General features: G+C 46.8%; 2 protein-coding genes across 2 annotated transcripts in view; one reads left to right on the top strand and one right to left on the bottom strand.

Moving 5' to 3' along the window:
* Nucleotides 1-9,573: 9,573 nt before the first annotated feature.
* Nucleotides 9,574-11,798, top strand: DAD1 (defender against cell death 1). Its single transcript, XM_050911844.1, has 3 exons — nt 9,574-9,831; nt 10,767-10,917; nt 11,480-11,798. The coding sequence occupies exons 1-2, from the start codon at nt 9,591-9,593 to the stop codon at nt 10,895-10,897; spliced, it is 372 nt and encodes a 123-aa protein (XP_050767801.1). The 5' UTR covers nt 9,574-9,590; the 3' UTR covers nt 10,898-10,917; nt 11,480-11,798.
* Nucleotides 11,799-15,998: 4,200 nt separating this feature from the next.
* The window catches only part of LOC127026700 (M1-specific T cell receptor alpha chain-like), a 186,347-nt gene continuing 181,948 nt past the window's right edge, over nt 15,999-20,397 (bottom strand). The window contains exons 5-8 of the mRNA XM_050912020.1: nt 19,276-19,539; nt 18,735-18,782; nt 17,431-17,536; nt 15,999-16,945 (exon numbers count right to left, since the gene is read on the bottom strand). Of these exons, the coding sequence (XP_050767977.1) occupies nt 16,915-16,945; nt 17,431-17,536; nt 18,735-18,782; nt 19,276-19,539 (449 nt within the window). The 3' untranslated portion in view covers nt 15,999-16,914. The remainder of the gene's footprint in view (nt 16,946-17,430; nt 17,537-18,734; nt 18,783-19,275; nt 19,540-20,397) is intronic.

The raw sequence follows: 20,397 nt of genomic DNA, 5'->3' as shown, positions 1-20,397 counted from the left end.
ACTACTGGAAAACAACAGAGCACAAGTCAGTTTGGCTTTGCTAACATTAAAGGGCAATACCAGTAATGAACCCCTTGTAAAAGACTAGAGCAGCCACAGTAACCACATATTAACAATCTTGTTCACATAAATGGAGTCCCAAGCTCCATTTGTAACATTGAGTCCTCACTCCAGTTAAAATGATTCATACAGTTCCCTCTTAGTATAGTTGAGAGGTGCACATGCAGAAACTGTTATAGACCCTAGGACAAATGAACCTCTGAACCGTCTGACAACATTCACCCTCCATCAAATACAGAAAAAAGCCAAATGCACACAGTGAGTACTTTGACTAAGTGCCCAAAGACCTACTAGTTGAAATGAATTCAAAAGCAGTACTGCAGAGGAATGCCATCACACTGTAGACTGACACTGAAGCAGATTAGACTAGTTGATGGATACATTAGTACTGCAAGAGAAACTTGCTGCAGTTAAAAGGAGACAAAAAGACAGACAGAGGGAGAGACTTTACAGAGAAAAGGCCAGACAGAAAGATAGCAATGCTACAAAGAGAAGGATGGCTGGTTACCACTGAGAGAAGGCAAAATGCACAGAGAAATGGACGGATGCTACACTAAGCAAGAGTATAAGAGGGGGGAGGGGAAAAAGTATGGGAAAATTTTCTGTTTACTTTTCATTTACCCTCAGCTCTACAGCTCCAGTGGATCAACTCTGATGCTGATGGTCATTCTTCTTCAGAGCACCTGTCTCCAAGTATCTCTTCACCTTACAACATCCTACCCCAAACTCGGACATGTACATTGTCCAGCGCACTGTTTACTGCACTACTGTACTATACTACTACAACACTCACCACTGTGGTTGCCATTACCTTGTGGAAGTGAAGTGGAACCTGAAAACTCTGGCTGATGCCCTTCAATCACATTCTTTTCTTGCAGGCTTGTAAAGTCCCATCTATGGGTTTTCAACTGCATTCCCCCTCCTTTTTCTCCCAGACACCAGCCGTCCTTGCCCTAAAAAGAGACATACGTCTCATTTTGCACTCAGATCTCCCAGGTTTTATCTGTTGGGTCTGGATCTTTGAATCTGGTTTTAGACTCATTTCGGACTCATTTCGTATATTTCTGAATAATTGAAATAAACACCAACACAATGAGTTTCCAGGGAAAGCAAGCACATCTTAAATAGCTCATAGCCCATACCAAACATGTCACTCAATTTTCCTTCTTCAAATGCTCCTTACAAAATGCTCAACAAAAGGGTAGATAGGAGCTAGAATGCTACAACCCTTCTTATCACACTATTCCCATCAAATATTTCCCCTTTAGTGCCCTTTTTCCAGCAAAACACAGCATTTTATTAGCATAATCGCATGGTTGTTTCTCAAAAAACACTAAAACAAAACAACTCCCCTCTCACAAAACATATAAAATATAGAACATATTTTTTAATACCACAGATGGACAGATATTATCTGGAAGCTGAGAGTGGTCCCTTAAAACAAGAAACTCCCTCAATAACAACTAAAAGCTTTTAGTTTAGTTTGAAAACTAAAAGTTCAGTTTTCCAAGCCATTGTCCCTGTAATCTTTCCCTGTCTCCGAAAAATCACACCCAAACTCTAAGAAATGGTCCAAATAGTTACCAGTATACCCACAACAATCCAGGATGCTTCAAAAAGGGTTCTGAGTCTGATGTTCCTCCTTCATTTAGTTTGACATTTGATTTTTGGCAAATAAATTTCCTCTCTTTTCAGCTCCTTTTTATAATAGTGGTAGCATATTACATTCTTGTACTTCCTCACTGAGTCAAATCTCAGGGACCACTTAGGCACTGAAATCTGCCAAACACCCTCTGGGAAAACATTTGTGAAAGTTTGAAGAACAGGAAGAATATGATCAAACTATAGAGAAAATGAGATTGGAAAGGAAGGTCCAATCCCTCGCTAAAAGCAAGGCTAACTTCAAAGCTGGACAAGGTTGCTCATGACTTTCTCTAGGTAAGTGTGGATATCTCCAAGCATGGGGATCCCACAACTTCCCTGGGCACTGCCTCGTGCCTCACCATTTTTATTGTGAAGAGTTATTTCCTTGTGTCCAGTGGAGATTTGCTTGTTTAAGCCATGATCCATACCTCTTGTCCTTTCACTGTGCACTTCTAAGAGGTCTGGCTCTGACTTCTCTATAAATCCCCTTCAGACAGTGGACAGTACAGCTACTTTGTCTTCTCCCTCTACTTCTCTTCATGGTCATGTGCCCCAGTTCTCTGATCAACTTGCTCATCCTCCATTGGACTCACACCATTTTGACAACATCTGGGTTTTTTTTACTGGGCGCAGGGGAGCTATACTGTACACAGTTCTCCAGATGCAGTCTCACAAGTGCCAAGCAACAAGAAATTAGCACCTATCCTAAACAGCTGGCTATGCTCTTCTGAACATAGCCCGGTATGCGGTGAACCTTCACTGTGACAGAGGCACGCCGCTGATGTGTTCGGCATGCCATCCACCAGGAGCCCACAGGTCTGTCTGCAGAGTTGCTCCACAGCCAGTCAACTTCCAGCCTACACCTACGGATGGGGTTATCCAATCCCACATGCAGGACAACTGACGGGAGCCCACTCCACCTCACTTAGTACATGAACTAAGTAGTAGCTAGCTCCCTAGCTACTGTGGTTACTACCAGGAGCTAGGTAGTAGCTCCAAGCTACTGCTCAAAGCACCAACAGCAGACAGAATTAGAGTATTAAACTACCCTTTGGCACCATCTGTCTTCCTCTATTCACTATTAGGAGTAAAGTGACTAACATGGATTCCTAAAGCAGAGATCTACAGCTAGCGGAGGAAACACACCCTTGTAAGAACTTGTAAGTCAGTTTCTAAGTCGGTGAGAAGGGGTATCCTAGATCCTTACTTAAATTAGGACTCACTCATCTCAATCAGCCCATTTTGTAGCTGTGGAGAGGAGGAAAGGACAGACATTACTGCAAATCTCAGTTCTGCAGGAATCAAAACTCTACCTCAACTGTTAATACTTGCCCTCTTCCTGAGGGAAGCAATTCACAGGTTGGGTTGAAATCCTTCACCACGCACCAAGAAGAAATAAAAAAAATAACCATTAACCATTTAGTACAAGAGGAAAGAGGGGGACTCCAAGCTATAGCCCATCTGTTTATTTGTAACATGTTTTTCTCTACTTTGATGATGTTCCTGGAGCTAGTAATAAATCAACAGCATAGGATGTTTGGTAATGAGGAAGTTCTGATGTAAGAGTGGGAACCATCCAAAATGATATTGTGATACGTCTTTCCAGCAGGTTCAGGTATTATTCTGCCACTTGTTAATCCATGGTCTGTACCAGGGCTCATAACACTCAGCTCGTTTGCACTGTCCTGTCTGTCATGGCTCATTACACTCAACTCTTGATTGAGGTAAGGTTGTGCTACTCCCACTCTATTCTACCTCTTTGCCTTACCGTCATCTGGCAAATACATGCAGTATATAGATGCAATTATACTTTCACTTGCTTTATACATCATTAGTGGGCAAATAGCTTAAGCTTTCACAGGTGTATACACTCAATACATAAAAATTATGATAAAAACTAGTATGGTGCAACCTAATCTATAGCCATCAGGTCCTAGTAATCTTAACCCTTATGAAAGCAGCTTTCTTTATTCACATTGTACTAACCGCAAATTAGTTTTCTGTTTCTTCTATGCAGACACCAGCTGAGGAGTTTCAATATGTAACTCAAACTATAGGTATTTGCCACTTCTTGCAGTTACATCTACTGCTGGTGTTGTGGCTCACTGAGAGTGCAATAATCATATCACAGATGCCAAGCATCCATCAGCCTAAGGCATACTGGAACTATGAACTCTGGAAGGGCCATGCTGTTGTGACAACTGCTCTTACGTCTTGCTTTTGGGGGGCTAGTAACAGCTTGGCACCAACATGCAACCTTTCTACCTCACGTCCTCTGTGTCTACAGTGTCTGCATACCAGTGTTCCCCCCATATCTCTATTACCAGGGATTTTATAGACAAATGTCAGCACAAGTTTTCAATCCAGCCAGCCCCCACAGATATCATGGTATACCTTTCTAGCAGTTTTAGGTACTGTTCTCCTGTCACTTGTTCATTGGTGGCCTCTGTGAAGGCTCATCACACAAGGTTCTTACATTGTCCTGCTGACCTCGTCTCATTACACTCAGCTATTCAACTTGTGATCAAGGCCAGGGGGTGATACTCATGTGACATACACCCAACTACACCCACGGTGAGGTGACTGCCACCCCATAGCAGAATTCGAAAACGAGACAGACTACCACCACAGTCAAGCGTCTGTTGTTGTTGCGTGCAAAGGGAGACCTTTATGAGTTGTGCGTATTTCCTCACGCTCCCAGCATGGAAGACAAGAAAAGTTACAGTGACAAAAATGCAGTAAAGGAAACACATCAATATTAGCAGGAGGACAGAGTGGTCTAAGGCTAGCTGTCCTGGTTTCGGCTAGGACAGAGTTAATTTTCTTCCTAGTAGCTGGTATAGTGCTGTGTTTTGGATTTAGTAGGAAAATAATGTTGATAACATACTGATGTTTTTAGTTGTTGCTAAGTAGTGTTTATACTAAGGCAAGGATTTTTCAGCTTCTCGTGCCCAGCCAGCAAGAAGGCTGGAGGGGCACAAGAAGCTGGGAGGGGACACCGCCAGGACAGCTGACCCAAACTGGCCAAAGAGCTATTCCATACCATGTGACATCATGCCCAGTATATAAACTGGGGGAGCTGGCTGGGAGGGGCAGATCGCGGCTCGGGAAGTAACTGGGCATCGGTCAATGAGTGGTGAGCAATTGCATTGTGCACCACTTGCTTTGTATAGTTTAATTCTTTTAGTATTACTATTGTCATATTATTATTATCATTATTATTGTTTTTCATTCCTTTCTGTCCTATTAAACTGTCTTTATCTCAACTCACGAGGTTTTTTTTCCTGATTCTCTCCCCCATCCCAGGGGTGGGGGGGGCAGCGAGCAAGCAGCTGCGTGGTGCTTAGCTGCCGGCTGGGGTTAAACCACGACACTAGCTTAACTCCAAGAGAAAATGCACTTAAGAAAGTAAAATAGAATGACCCTACAGCTGATCCTACCTTACAGCAGAGAGATGGGAACAATTATACATTTGACTGTAAACCATGGTGGTTTCATGTGCTGCCTCTACAATCCAAACTTCCCCCAGAGTTTAGCACAACACTGAACAGTGTCTCTACAAGATCTCCAACTTGCACTTTGCTTGGTGTCACAGAATAATCAGGATGCAATTGAGACCAGGTCAGGACAGAAGCAGGTTATTGCTACAACTATAGGGGAGAGCAGAGAGCAGCAGTGACAGACTCTGGTGATGTGAACTCTGCCCAAATGGGGCAGTTACAGAGTTTATACACCTTTGGGTTACACGACTTATTCTTCACCAAGCCGTCAGATAAGCAGGACACTGTAAATCACAATAGAGAGTGGATTACTTCAGATAAGGAGTGTCTAGACAGTCCATCCTTTTACAAACAATTCATCCCTTCAACAGTCGGGTCATGCTGAGTCAGTGAGGCTATCAGGTCACGCTGCAGATATCTCCTGACTAGAGAAGTCTGCAAACCTCTGCCTATGAGGTGTTAGCTATTTTACTTCTACAATGGGGAAAGGATCAGCCCAAGTAAAAAACTTCAGAAGTTTTCAAGTTAGCATGGCTGCAGCAGAAGAGATGGATTTTGGATAGCATTGGGTTAGCAAAAACCTAAGAACTTTCATTTGTCAGTCCAAAAAGAAATCTCATGCAACAAATAATCCTTGAGCATTCATTCCAGGTTTTTAGGTGGAGTAAAGGCCATTGCTTTCTTCTCAAAGTCCTTGTGAACAACAGAATCAATTGTGTGGTTTGGGGTTTGGTTTTTTTTTTAGCTGCTAAATTGGTTGACTCAGTCATAAGGAATTAAAAGTATATTAGATACTAAATCTCAAGTTCGTTCTAGACAGAGGAGAACAATGCAGGACAGAGGCAAAGAGCAAGGAGATGCTTAAGGGGAGCAAAAGGAAGTGGTGCTACAGGAAAATGGGCAGAGAATCTCTGTGGGAGTTGCAGGGGTGTTAGAAGTGTATAAAATGGGAATACCTGACTACAGGGTCCTTGTGGGGTGTTTTCAAAATCATCATTTGTAGAATCATTAGATGATCATAAATCACAGAGTAATATAGTTTGGAAGATACCTCTGGAGATCTCTGGTGCAACTCCCACCCAAAGTAGGCCCAAACTGGAGCAGCTGCTCAAGCCCTTGTCTCGTTCAGTTCTGAAAATCTACAAGATATTCAAGAATTTTTCAGGGTCCCTGTTCCAGTGTTTAACTACCTTGTGAAAAATCTTTTCTGAATATCTAACTGAAATTTCTCATGTTGTGCCCATTGGTTTTCATTCTATCTCTGTGCACCTGCAAGAAGAACCTAGCTCTGCCTTTTATATACCCCACCAAAAGATATCTGAATGTCACAGTAAGATCCCACCTGAGCCTTCTCTTCTTGAGATAGAACACAGTTGTCTCAGCACCATGTCTTGTGCTCCAGCCTCCACCTCTTCCAGACTTGCTCCAGTATACCACAGTCTACCATGTCCTGGGGAGTCCCATACTAGACCCAGTACCGCAGAAGGGGTTTCACAAGTGCTGAACAGAGGGGAAGAATCACCTTCCTTGACCTGCTACCTATGCTTTTTTTAAGACAGCCCAGAATATGCTGTCTTTACTGACTCACGTTCACTTGTTCAGAGTAACTCCAGGTCTCCTTCTGCAAAGCTGCTTTCCAGCCAGTCAGCCCCAAGACTCTTCTGTTCCATGAGGTTATCCCACATCAGGATCAGGACTTTGCTCTAAACTTCACTGAACTTGGTGGTGTTTCTTTTGATACATTTCTTGGCCTGTCAAGGTCAGTCTCAATAGCAGGCTTGCCCTCCAGTATATCGATTGCTCCTTCCAACTTGGTATTGTCCACAAACCAGCTGAGAGTCCACAAACTCTGTCCCATCATCCAGGCTGTTAATAAACATAGTGTTGATCCCTGAAGATTTGACTAATAACCATCTGCCGGTTGGATTTTGCAGTATTGATCATCACCTTTTGAACTTGGAGGTCCACCACTTTATAACTCACTTCTCCATTCCATAGCTCACAAGTATTTTATGTGCAGTCTAGCTCTGGGGTAGCAATGGTTAGTTATCTCCCTCCCAAAACATTGTTCTTCAGGGCCACAGAGAGAACATCAAAGTCAGGCATTCTCGGATGAAAGGAGATGACTTCCAGCCTGTCTTTCTTCGCTCATCAGCACGGCACGTTCCCACAGGTCCCAGCAATCCTGAGCACCACCAAAATTGTTGGAGTGCCCCAAGACTGCAGCCACCATCTTCACCCAGGACATGGTGTCATAGGGCTGTTTGGGTTTGGTAAGGTGAAGAGGAAACCCTAGTTTCTGATGGTTCTCTGTAGATGTGAATATGCAGAGGACCTCCGCAAGAGCAGCAGTTGCTAGCATTTGGGGGAAGAAGCAAGGGACATGGCTGTGGAACCCATTCCCACACATGCCTTGGCTCCTGCGCTGGACAAGAGAGGGGACACAGGCAAATGATTACTCCCAGAGATGCCACAAAAATGGGCAACGACCAAGGGAAAAAGGTCCCGGTCCCCTTATGGGCACTGCAGAGAAACCCTGGGGGAATACGCATGCTCAGGTCCCAATTTCCTCCATGACTGGTGAGACTTTAACACATCAGGATACCAGAGGCTGTAGAAGGAAGATGGGTAACCTCCCAGACTGTGTCCTAGCAAAATCATACTGTTAATCCCATCTCCTAACCACAGGAAGTGAGCTCAGAAATGCAGAAGGTCTCTTCTACAGGACGAAGCTCCTTCAGGAGGCACTGGAGGCATGATCAGAGGATGGGGCACCTGTAAACATCCCAGCTCAGCCTTACCACTTGCAGACATGGACTTCAAAGGGAAAACACTCTCCACAAGTTGAAACCAAAGAAGGGAATGTGTACACACTTCCCCTGTCCAACCCCCAGACGGGTGCATACCCTACCACATAAACACAAGTGTTGTTTCTTGGGGGTATTTCTATCCCTATCCGAAGCACATGTAAGGAGAAGACATCCATGGGGAGCAAGCACACGAGTTAGACGGGACAAGGTCTCCAAAGATTCAGGCTACAGGATTGATGCCACGATGTAGTTCAAGTGACACACAAACATCACTTCTGTCAGAAGGCAGGGGATAGGAAAATGCCCCACCTTAATTTCAGAGCCTTTTTGGGAGTATCAGCTGTCCACATCTAGAGCATCCCTGGTTTGGGAGAGACACGAAGGCTGGAATGATTTAAATAGAAGGAATATTTGTGTAGAAAAGCTCTGCTTCTGGTCTTTTGAAGTCTTTTTCTTTTTTTTTTTTCTGCCCCAAAACCTAAAAGCAGCAGAGTCATGAGAGGTTTTAATCAAAAGCAAGGAAAACAAGAGTTTGCCTTTCCCCAGCTCTGAGAAGGGGGCCACAAAAGTCAGGCTTCCACCACCCTCCTGGAAGAATTTGGACAGTCTGTAAAACAGTCAGCAAACACACACGTACACACTCGCACCCCAAGCCTCTGCCCTCCGACTCAGCGGAGGTCGGCTCAGGCCAGAGCATCTCCCAACAGGATCCGCTGTTCCCAGCAGTGTTGGTTTTTCCCGAACGGGCCCGTGTCGGGCAGGCCGGCCCCACAGCAGCCAGCTGTGACGGGCAGGTGCGGGCAGGCAGGCAGCTCGCTGCGGCCTCCCGGGCCGGGCCCCGCCGCCCACAGCCAGCACTGCCCCGGGTATGCCGGGGGACCGGCCACACTGTCCCCACGGGCGACGGCGAAACTCTGCCCGCGGGCAGGGCCGGGCCGGGGCCGCAGCCCCCCCACAGCCAGCGCTGCCCCCAACGCCCGCCCACGCCAGCCCCTCCACGCTCCCCGCCGCACTGCAGCAGCGCGTCCCGAAACCAGGGATCGGCACACCGCATGCCTCTGCAGGGCGAGCACCGAGTGGCCGCGGCCACTCAGGACCCGCGGGGGCCCCAGGCCGGGCCGCAGGGCGAACGCGGCGGCCCCGCCCGGCTGCGGGCGGCTGCTGAGGGGCGGCCGCGCGGCCTCAGGGAGACGCTCTCTAATCCGCCTCGCAACAGCCGCCGCTCGGCTCTCATTGGCCCTTGGAAGGCGCCGCTCTCTAATCCGCCTCGCAACAGCCGCCGCTTGGCTCTTATTGGCTCTTGGAAAGCTTCGGGGGCGCGGACTCAATAAAGCCTTCAGCGCATGCGCCAGCTGAGAACACGTTCCGCCTCTCCCGCTCCGCGACACGCGTGCAAGCGCATGCGTACAGCGGCCAGCGGCACCTCCCGTTCCGCCCTTTCGCGGGCAAGAGAACAGCGCCTGCGCAGCGCCCACTGATCTGGCGGCGAGTTGGGCGTGCGCCTGCGCTGCCCCGCAGTGCCCCGGAAACGCTTGCTCGGGCTGCTTCCGGCCACCTCAGCCTGGCCGGCGGGACCATGTCGGGCGCGGCGGGCTCCGGTGCGGGGGCCGCGGGCTCGGTGGGTTCGGTGGTGCGGCGCTTCCTGGCGGAGTACGGCAGCGGCACGCCGAGCCGCCTCAAGGTGCTGGACGCCTACCTCCTCTATGTGCTGCTCACTGGGGCGCTCCAGTTCGGCTACTGTCTCGGCGTCGGCACCTTCCCCTTCAACTCCTTCCTCAGCGGCTTCATCTCCGCCGTCGGCAGCTTCATCCTCGGCGGTCAGTGCCCCGCCACGCCCGCCTCGGCCCCGCGCGATTTTCCCGGGAGTCACCTTCGGAGCCGCGCACTCCGTAGCAAAGCCCGAGCCTCCCCCAGCGACTGCGGAACCCCCAGCAACGCCCAGAGGCCCCCGGACATCAGAGAGTTGCCTTAGACGTGCCCAGCTCTCTTGTAGTAACCGCAGGATTCCCTTAGCAGGCACAGCCGTTCCCCAACAGCCCAAGGGAGTCACCCACAGCAGCCCTCAAACCTACCCCGGCAGCCAGGGCGTCCCCGTAGCAATCTCCAACACCCCCTCCCTTCCCCCATAACACCCAGTTCTGCTCCCAGAAACCCCAGGGTCCTGCTCCAGCCAGCCCAGCCTGCCGCAGGATGCTCCACAGCAACTGCGGACCCGTGGGGGTTCTGCCAATGTGCACTACAGAGCCCAGCTCCTTATCAACCCCAGGGTGTCCTTGCTTCTCCCTGGCAGTCAAGGAGCTCTCCCTTTTCCTGTTTTGTATTGGTATCCTTTAGTAACTGTCCCACGGTGAAACCCAAACTCCAGCAATGACTGCTTCAGGGTGTTGCTCTCCTGTAATACCCCCCAAAACCATCTTGTTCCTGTGCAGACCTCCCCAACGCACCCAGTGGAGGACATAGAAATATCGCCATTTCTGTGCGAGTCCCATCCCGTTATAAGCCTGTTCCCCTCAGGGCTCACTTGGCCACCCCTGATAGTGTAGTGCTATGGGAGAGCTGATTGCATAAAAGCCCTGTGCAAATCCCCTGCCTGTGTCCTGCTCATCTTACAATACAGATGGAGTTACCTTTTCTTGTGATACCCTGGTGGAACAGTGACCCAGACTGGGGTGAACTGCCCCAGGAAGACTGTGCTTCCCATCACGACTTCCTTTTATGATCGCTAATCTCTCATTCTTTCTCTGCCATGCAGTTTGCCTCCGGATCCAGATCAACCCCCAGAACAAAGGCGAGTTCCAAGGCATTTCACCGGAACGGGCATTTGCTGATTTCCTCTTTGCCAACACCATCCTCCATCTTGTTGTCATCAATTTTGTTGGCTGAGCTCTAGAAGAGACTGTGAGGTACTGATCTGTGGGGTCACAAAAGGGGCAACCACAGCTCACATGACTTCAGTGCTTTTTTAGACTTGGGAGAGAACTAGAAAGATAGTGAATCCAGGAGTCCTAGCTCCCAGTTTTGTCTTGGCTGAGTACTGTTAAGCTGTTGTCCTTTAGGTTGATACAGGGTTAGGATTTACAGCTTTCTGGTTTTGTGCATGTATTTTTTGGCTTTTATCATTTAAAAGGCAGTTTAACTAGGAGTGTTACAGAAACCTACCCACATTTCTCTGTTATGAGAGAAATACCCCATTTTTCTTTGCAAGAGGGGCTTTGGGAGCTGGAATGCCTGGGCTCTGTTTGTGAGGGTTCTCCTGTTTGGAGGCCATGGTATGGCTGGTGTTCAAGTCTGGAGTTTCTCAACAGATGAGAGGAGGGAGTTTGGGACAGGGAGAGTTTGGTGCTGGAAAGCGGAGGACATGCTCTGTTGTTACTGTTGCAAGTGGCCAGAAGATCATTGGAGCTTGTGGGGTATTTCCTCTCCCTTTGCAGAAACGTTGCTCACATTGCCTTTCTCTCTTTCCAGGTCTTTAACTGCTCTTGAGCTCTGATGCCAAAGCCTGGCATTGGGAAGTGCTGTTCCCCAGCAGACTCTTCCCTACTTTCTTCATGGAGGAAGGGGACGCAGGGCTCAAGATTTTTCCCTACAGACAGTCCTATGGAGGGGTCTGCTGCCTCATTACAGTTACTGTAACCCTTTCCGTCAATAAAACCCTGTATAATACTGCAGTCTTTTCCCTATTGGTGACAAATGCAGAGGTTCTTCTGACACCCAAGTTCCCTCTCAGGCACGACTCCCTGTTTTTACCCCGCTTCTTCCCTTTCTACCTAGCAGGCTTTTTTTCTGTGCTCCTGTTTCAGAAGGAAGCAGAAAACAAGTCATCATGAAAACTCAATTGCCATCCACCCTTTTCATCTCCCTGTTTCCTGCCCCTTTATCTTATGGAAACTGTATTGCCAATGTACCCCCAGGCTTCAAAGCTGTGGAAAATTTGGGTTAGGCTGTGGTTAGCGGTCATGAACGGAAGGAAGCAGAGGGTGTCCTCCAGCACATGCCCAGGTGTACCCATCTTCCCACAGGCCCTCCCGTATCCTTCAAAGGCGTGTGGGGCACAGCTGGATGTCCCAGCTGGACTTAAAGGCTCACTAAGGCCTGGTAGCGATACAGCCGCCCTACCACAGTGTTAGCTTTTCTTCAGTCTAATTTGCTGGTAAACCCAAGGATGTTGGAAGGGGCTGCCAAGCTGCATCAGTGCCTTGGACAGAGCTGCACTTGAGCTGTTCTGAGTCCATGGAGAAGGTCACCCCTCAGACTTAACCTCATTGAAAATCCTTCCCCCTCTAAAGCATTGTGAAATGCTTAAACTCAATGACTTTCGCCCTTGGCCGTTGCCTCCTCAGCCCAAGCAAGCTCCTGCATTGAGGCCAAATGCTTCTTTGTCCTGATGGAAAATTAGAGCCCTGTGGTGATCTGATTATGGGCACAGGACGAGATATTAACCCCAGCTAGCCCCTCCACACCTTTGGCTGCAGAATTTACCTGGGTTACCTTCAGGCATGAGGCTCTGTCCTTGTACTGATCCTGCTTCACACTTGTCTAGTTTGTTCTGCAGGTGAAACACTGGATAGGTAAAATGTGCGTTGAGGCTATGTGACAAAAAAATGCTTGTCTGCTGGCGCTCAGGAGATAAAACATGGGGTCTGATAGCTTCAGCCTAAGCATTGGATTATGGCTCCTGTTTGCCACCTTTTTCCTTTTAGCATTTCCAGCTGTGCTGCAGCCATTAAACCCACAAAAGTGTGAAACCTGGGGCTCCCAAGTCTCTTGCCTAACATAGCCTCTGAAAAGTGAGGTATGAGGGAGCAGGCTCTTTACTCTCGAAGGATGCTGTCTGGGTCTGTGGTAGGAACAGAGAATTCATGCCAGCTCTGGCACCACACCCCTCCTCCAGCCCCAGGTATTAAGCTGAGTTTGTTTACAGTGGAACCAGCTTTCTACTGATGGGGAGCAGGCAGCGGACTCAACAGCATGCAGGGATTGTAAATGAGCCACCGAGCTCTTCTTTCCCATAAGAAGGGCCCTCTTTGAGCCAGGCTCGTTGCAGACAGAGCCAGCGTGTTCAGAGGAGGGACAGCTCAGGGCCTCCCCTTTGCCACTGCAGCTGCTGCTGTTTGCAAGCTGCGAGTGCCTCCCTGTGGGTCTGTGTGATTCCATCTCCCCACGGTTTGGCTTTGGCGAGAGCTCCAGGCTGGGACCCTCCAGTGGCCACTTCTAAGAACTGCACGGGAGCCTGTGGAAAAGGAAGAACCGTGGGTTTTCTGTGGGGTTTCTTTTTTTTCCCTGATTTTTGTCGGCTTGCAATGCCTCTAGTTGCCATAAACTCAGCACTAGAATTCAGGTCCTATTAGAGCTACTCACACATCTGAATAAGCTTCAACAAGTCTGTAGACAAGCTCTGCTCCTTATAAAGACCATGTTTGGGTCCCTGTTCATGCTGTAGAAGAGGGCAAGAAGAGAGGCTGTTTTGTGTACAGGGCCATGTTTAATGAGAGATGGCACAAGTCGGGCAGGGTGTTTTCTCCAACAGAACCCCTAGAAAAGATGCAAATTCATCTCCTACCCATAGGTAGGTATTAAGGGGCAGGAGCTGGCATAGGGGAGAGGGTGCTAGAGATGGACCATGGCAACATCTCCTTCCCTGCCGATGTGAGAGGACTCTCTGGCCTGCTCCATCTTCCTCCCTTCTCTGTTGAGAAGTGAAAGGATTTTTCTGCACGGATTCACTGCCTGTATAACAGGGTGAAGAGGCCTACGAGCAAATTCAGAAATCTTACACACTTCTAAGATTTCTCCCCGTCACCCACCACACTTTATAATATATTGTCTCCCCTCCATTCCCCTGCCTACGCTACACATAGCTCAATCTTTCCTGCTGTACCCAAAACAACTCCCCCTAGACCCAAGAGCAGGCTGCGGTGAGGGGGCAGGAAGGGAGGGTGCCTTAACCTCATTCGACTTTGGCTTGTGGTCTAACGTCTGCTGTCCTTCTCCACACGCTGCTTCTCCTCCCTGCCACGTGCCACACCAGCCCTGCTCCCCCCACCCCCTGTTTTGCGCTCCACTTTCCAGAGGAAGTGGTTTCTGTGGTAGGGCGTAGAGTAGCATCGAAAGGTGACCCAGATCTCAATTGTGGCGTCATGGAACTGGTGGTGCGTCCTCTTCCTGCCCCACCTGGGCCATGAGACCCCTTCCACATCCTGTCCTACTGTGTTATTTCCTGCCTTTGCTTTGCACTGCGGTTTTTCTTTCTCGAAATAAACAAGAAAGCGCAAAGTGGTGATGGGGAGGGGGCACATTGTGGTGGTGGGAGATTGAAAGCCTAATATCTGAAAGTGTCTTTGAACTAGACCTACAAATTCAGTGTTTTGCAGATCACATGCTAAGAGTCACTTCAGTAAAATCATATGACTTTATCTGGACACTCATCCCCCGACTCGGCAAATCTTATCACTGGGGTCATTTAACCTGGAAGAGAAAAGACTGAGATGTGGAAACAGAGGCAGCACACTGTCCTTCCTCCTTGACCATAGAGCTAGGAGTGGGTTTGAAGTGCAACACAAAAAATTTAAGATGGATATTAATTTTAAGAAGTGATGCTAAGGGTAAATGAGCATGGAAACTTTTCTTCCACGTCCCTGAATGTTTCTGGAATGAGGTTAATCAGTTGGAAATCTATGAAATGCAATGACTTGCTTTGTAATTCAAATATGGTTTAGGCAGCTTCATCAAGCTGTTCCCCTGTGACATGGCAGACCTCATCATGAGTGAAATGTAAGCTTCAAGAGCTGCCTGGAATCTAGCATTTAAAGAGCTGTGGGCTTTCTATAGCTGGAGAGAAATGAGAGTGACTGTTGTGTCAAGGGAGAGACAAGAGAATGAATCCCTGAACATCTGTACTATAAAATAATCAGGGTAATAGACCCGGAAAGTTTGAAGTTGTTCCTTGGCAGGAGGGGTCAGTAACTCTCTGTCACGCTGTGACAGGCCACCCGCTAAATGGCCAGGTGGCAGCACCACGGCAAGAGGCCAGGGAGACTTTGTTGTGTTGCTGCTCAGCACTGTGGAGTCAGATCCTGTGGGAGGGATGCTGGCACGGTCTTCACACGGGGACCCTCTCCCACATGAAGCACCAGGGCTTTTGGCTGAAAACATTTCAAGCATGAGCCTTTCCAAAACCAGAGTTCCTTGCAATGGCTGTGAATCCATCAGCGTGAGAAAAATCCCGTGAGGGGGAATCACCCGCACCAGTCTGGAGAGTCTCTCCCTGCCACTCCATTTGGGCAGTGGTGTGAGGTACAAGCAAGGTTCAAGCTTTGCAGGGAGGGTGTGTTTCTTTCAGAGGACCCTTCTCATTTCTCCCTCCAGAGGAATCTCTGGTGCTTCAGAAGAAGATGGAGAAATCGATGTCACAAAAGGAGAAAATTTCCTTTCCAGTCTTGCCAGTGACAGGCTGAACCTGGAGACACAGGCCAGTCAGTTGGTGTCATTAATGCAAAGCAGGTACCTTGTTCTCCAGTGACGCTTGGGAGTGGGGGTCATTTAGAGACAGGACACTTCAGGCTCCTGTGTTCCCCATAGCAGTAGACATCTGCCTTCAAGAACCTGGACCGCTTACTAGTCCTCTCACTGTGGGCAAGCTGTATTTTACCATTGTCTTCACACAGCACAGAGTCTACTCTTGGAGGAGAGGTGCTCTCCCCCGTTCTCCCTCTGAGCCAGCCGTGCTGTTCTCACCCAGACACAGCAAGGATGGCCTGGAAAGGGACTTTGTAGCTATTCCCCCCCTGTGGTGGATCCAGCCAGTTATTGCAAACAGTGCCTGGTGGCCAAGGCAGGCTGGAGAGGAGAGTTTGGACGCCCCTTCCCTCCTTCACCCCAAAGGCCAGGCTCATTCCTAAAGCTCATCTGAAGGGTAAAACAAGTTCCTCAAACTACAGATACAAACAAGTTTCTTATTTTTGAGAAGAATTGTTTAATAGCAGCCAGAGGCCTAAAGAAATGCCAAGACATCAGTATGGTTGCCAGTACAATTCAAGAATTAGCAGCATGCGAATTTCACATGCATGCACTGTTTCCAAGGAGTACCCACATGGACAGGTAAATATTTCAGTATAGTTTTATGCAGTGATTATAAAAAGAAATAGGGAAATTTAGCGTTGTTAGAACTAAACAAAAAGAACAGAAGTAGTTTGTATTTTTACTAAATACAAAGCCAAATCTTAAGCTGGTTTAAACTCAGAAAATGTTAAGGCCAGATAAACTTTAAAAAATACTAAAAACCATTCTTTTGTTCTGTGATAATGAAGTGAGAATTTCACTGAATTCAGGACTTCAGGGAGACCTAGCAGCATATCTTTTAGGGGAAAAAAAAAAGATACCTTGCTCTGATCTAGCAAAAGATAGCAGAACATGGTGCATAGCACCCTGAATAAGACTCCCTTTGCTTTTCAGAGTGTTTCATTTGCAACTGAAGTGGCGTCTGTGGGGGTGCACTCTAAAAGACTTGCATACCTGAAAGCTACCAGAATATGAAAAATTCACATTCAAGTGGTATTTAGCTTGCAGTGTTCAACAAACAACACTGCCCCAAGCAGAATTTGTGTGTCATTTTAATGCAAGTAATAGTGATGTTTGGCGATTTATAGTTATAGCAAATTATGCTTCATGCAAAAAGAGGCATTGTCATGCTAAATGAATCAGGCATCTAGGGGAGCAGAATGCTGAAAAATTTAAGCTTATTTTTGAATAGCTTTATAACATTGCAAATAAAGCAATTTAGACTATAATGGCTGGCGTGATATACAGAAACAGCAAGTGATATCCCTTGCAACAGGAATGCCTGTGTTCCCTCTTGCACACGATGCTCTAGTAAAGATTCCTCAGCAGATTTTTTTGGTACTTCAGGACTGCACCATTTGGTTACTTTCATTCCTGTAACAAAAATAAAGGTATGTTAAATCATTATTTGGGATACAGTTGCAGCTACGCAATTGTAGACCTGAAGTGTCTAGGCAATAGAAAGAGGAGGAAGAGACACTGGGCCAAAACTAATATATTAGGTCTGAGGTCTTAAAGTCAATAAGCATCAAACTTTCCCATCTGGAGACTGGTCAGGAGATGAATCTGATGGATGAATGCAGACAAGGGAAGGGATGGATGTAGAAATAGAAGGGAGAGATGTCTAGAAAGAAGAAAAAAGTTAAATTTGCACATGGATAAGGAAAAGTAAATAGACTTGAGAGGTGGGCGAAAACAATGATATGGCCAAAAGAATGAAGGGATTTTACTGTTGGTAGACAAAAGGTGTATGGATAGACTGCGTAAACAGTTATTACAGAGAGAAGGAACATTCATAGCTAATGAACTGATCCAGATGTTTTCTGTCAGAGGCCTTACCACCCCCCATGCATACTCACTTTTTTTTCCACATAAGCGTCGTCATTAGCACATTAAAAATTATTCCTTTCATTAAAATTATTTTCAGGCCCAGCTGTGACAAAGACAGCAAGTTCAGGTTTTCATCTGTAAAAGTAACAGAGAATGAAAGTCACAAGAGCACTGAGACATCCTTGCTTCTAGACAGACTTAAAAGCACTTCTTAATGAAGCTGTTCCACTTTGTGTGATTGAATCAGCTAGTAGGATAGCTAACAAGACAGTGAGCAGGACTGCCTCACTGAGAGACTTTAATTTCTTCCAGTTGGTGCTTCAAGGGCTGGGTTTTCATTCAATAACCACTTAAGTATCCAATATGCAAGTCTGCCAAACATCTAGCTGTTTTTAAATATAGTGTATTATGAACTCAGGATGCTGAAGGTGTCCCTCCTTCCTCTCCCTAAATTTTTTTAAGATGGGCAGGGGGAAAACAAGTTAAATTTTATTCAAAGAACACAAAGTCTATTTGAATTTTCTATTAATCTTAAGTTACAAAGCCATTTTCATTTGAAAATACATTGATCTGTATTGGGGAAGCAGGGAGCTGTCATCAAAAAGCCATTTTATGTTTATCTTTGAAAACTTCGCTCTGAAATGGCTGGTCGAATCAGCCAAGCTTACTAATGAGTATTTTTCTGAAGTGGTGTTTTGGAAACATTTGGCTAACTGGTTTCTTTTCAGCAAGGCTGCATGTTTGCAAAAGTACAGCTATTCTGCAAACAGGGCAAGTGCAGAGACAGGCTCAGCTCCTTTGAACTAGCAGGAACAGCAATTGCTTGGGCTGCAGCACTGGCTAGTATACTCCCACAGCCATGAGCTGAAGCAAAGCTTGCTCAGATGCACCGTGTCTTTAGTGCAACCCTGCTTCTGAGCACACACTGCAGAAACCACCTGCTTATCTTTTGATTCATTAGGTGTTTGTGTACCCAAAAATAAAAACAACTCTTTTGAAATCTGAAATGCAGACAGACATCCAGTAAGGCTGACTCATATCAGTACCTTAAATCATTATGTGATGGGGAGTAGTTGTTTGACTAGTCTTAGCAAGAGCATGTAGGCACTGGCTACACTGGTCACATAAAATTACCAGCTCAGAACTGGAAGACTACATTAACCCAATGACTTCCAGCCTTGATCTTTAAAGCCTGTGGGGCCCTTTTGGAAATTTCCAGTCTGGGCTTTTTGCTCCAACAGGAATTCTGCAAACAGGAAACATTAGCAAAAACTTGGGAAGACATTTCCTTTAATCAGGCCAAGATTTACTCCTAAAATGCTGTGTTACATACCTGTCCTGAAGTGTAGAGACATCCCTGTAACACAGACAGTACTGGCACCTGCGGATAGTAACAATAAATTTAATTAGTAACAGAAACTTCTTATAACAGTACTAATAACAGTGTTTAATAACAGTACTTCCTCAGAAGTTCATAAAGATATCTCTACTTAGAAGGGCTAGATTAGAGTTTCTGGCCAGTAAACCCTCCCATAAACACTCATTTCTGCTGTTTTCAGGGCAAGCATAAAGTATGATCTAATCAAATTTTAGTGTCCCATCAGACAAAGGAATTTCAAGCTTTATATCCCCCACAGTGTGATTTTAAGATCTCTCTGCTGTGACTGTACCAGTCTACTGACCCTTAATCTTGTTTCCACCAAGGAGGAAGGCAAAAGAAAACAAGAGGCAACAAGGCAACATTCCTCTGGAGTGTGGGAACATAATTCAGCATTGCTTGCAGGGTTGGGAGATGTGAACAAGTCCTGCTCATACTAATAGCACAGAGACCAGAGTACCTCTAGCCCTGTACACACATCCAACAATGCCATTACCACTTTCAGGATCCTCGCCCTCCAGTTCTCCAAAGCCCTCATGATTTGCACCACACTGCATTTCATCTTTCTTGGCCCAGTAGGTTGACAGGTAGCTCGCTTCCTGTTTGTTCTCAGATGTTGCCACCTCCACAACAGCATCTGTCTGCTTATCAGCCGAGTTAAGAGTAAGCTTTTCAGGGGAGTAGTCTGTGATAAGGCACATTTCCAAATCCTCATCATCTTTAGAGATCAGCCTGTAGACTGAAGGAGATGGAGTAACATCTGAAAACGGAGAAGAGACATTAGATGAGAGTGCACAGTCATAGTTCCTTCAGTCTTAACATACAGACACTTAGGTATGGAGATTTTTCCATGATTCCAGTGGGAAGTTGCCTGATCATAGGGATCTTGTGCTAGGACACCATTAGAGAACCAAGGCATCCACAGCAGATGATGCAGGAGCTACATGAGACTTATGTTGACTTATCTTGTGTGGGAGACACAGAGAGTGGTCAGGCAGGATCCCTAGTGCATCTCAAACGATACTCATGTGGGCATCCACACCCTAGATGTCCATATCTAACCTAGTCCTTCCTCTCTATAACAGCTCATTCAACTCTACTCTGCAGCCTGGGCTTCCTTTTGGATCTTGGCCTGAATGCGTTCAGGAATGTGTATAACAGGCAGAGAGAGCACTCTCTTCTTGCTTCACTGCTACGAGATGTAATGTGTCTGGAGAGAACTGAGCAGCCCAGGGGCATTCTGCCTTTTCTGCAAATGTGTAGTCAAATCCACCACTGACATTCAAAATCCCACTTCCTCCACCTGAGGGACAGTGGATAAACTACCAAGTCTTAAGGGTGTCCACATTTACCACCAGTCTAGCTAATTGTGTTCCTATAGGAGAAAGCTAGGAAAGTCACTGCAAAGTAGGAACACATGGTTGCATTTAGGGAAAGAAAGATGAAACAAACAAATGTTTCATTATGTTCTACCACCTGACAGAGCAATGCAAAATTTTTTTACTAAATTTTACCCTGCAGAAGAGGGGTTTGGGGAACTAAAGGCTGCAGATATAAGACACCTGGGGTTTATTTCTGTTTTCTTGCTTCAAATTCTGCTAGCACGTCAGTTAGACTA

Source organism: Gymnogyps californianus, chromosome 28 (genome assembly GCF_018139145.2).
Source record: "Gymnogyps californianus isolate 813 chromosome 28, ASM1813914v2, whole genome shotgun sequence".
NCBI lineage: Eukaryota > Metazoa > Chordata > Aves > Accipitriformes > Cathartidae > Gymnogyps > Gymnogyps californianus.
This window is presented reverse-complemented; position numbering and strand designations above follow the sequence as displayed.

Excerpts from the sequence above, each read along its gene's own strand:
- DAD1 (XM_050911844.1), top strand. The coding sequence starts at position 9,591 with ATGTCGGGCGCGGCGGGCTCCGGTGCGGGGGCCGCGGGCTCGGTGGGT. Across the intron at positions 9,832-10,766 it reads CGGCAGCTTCATCCTCGGCG|TTTGCCTCCGGATCCAGATC; the intron begins GTCAGTGCCCCG and ends TCTGCCATGCAG.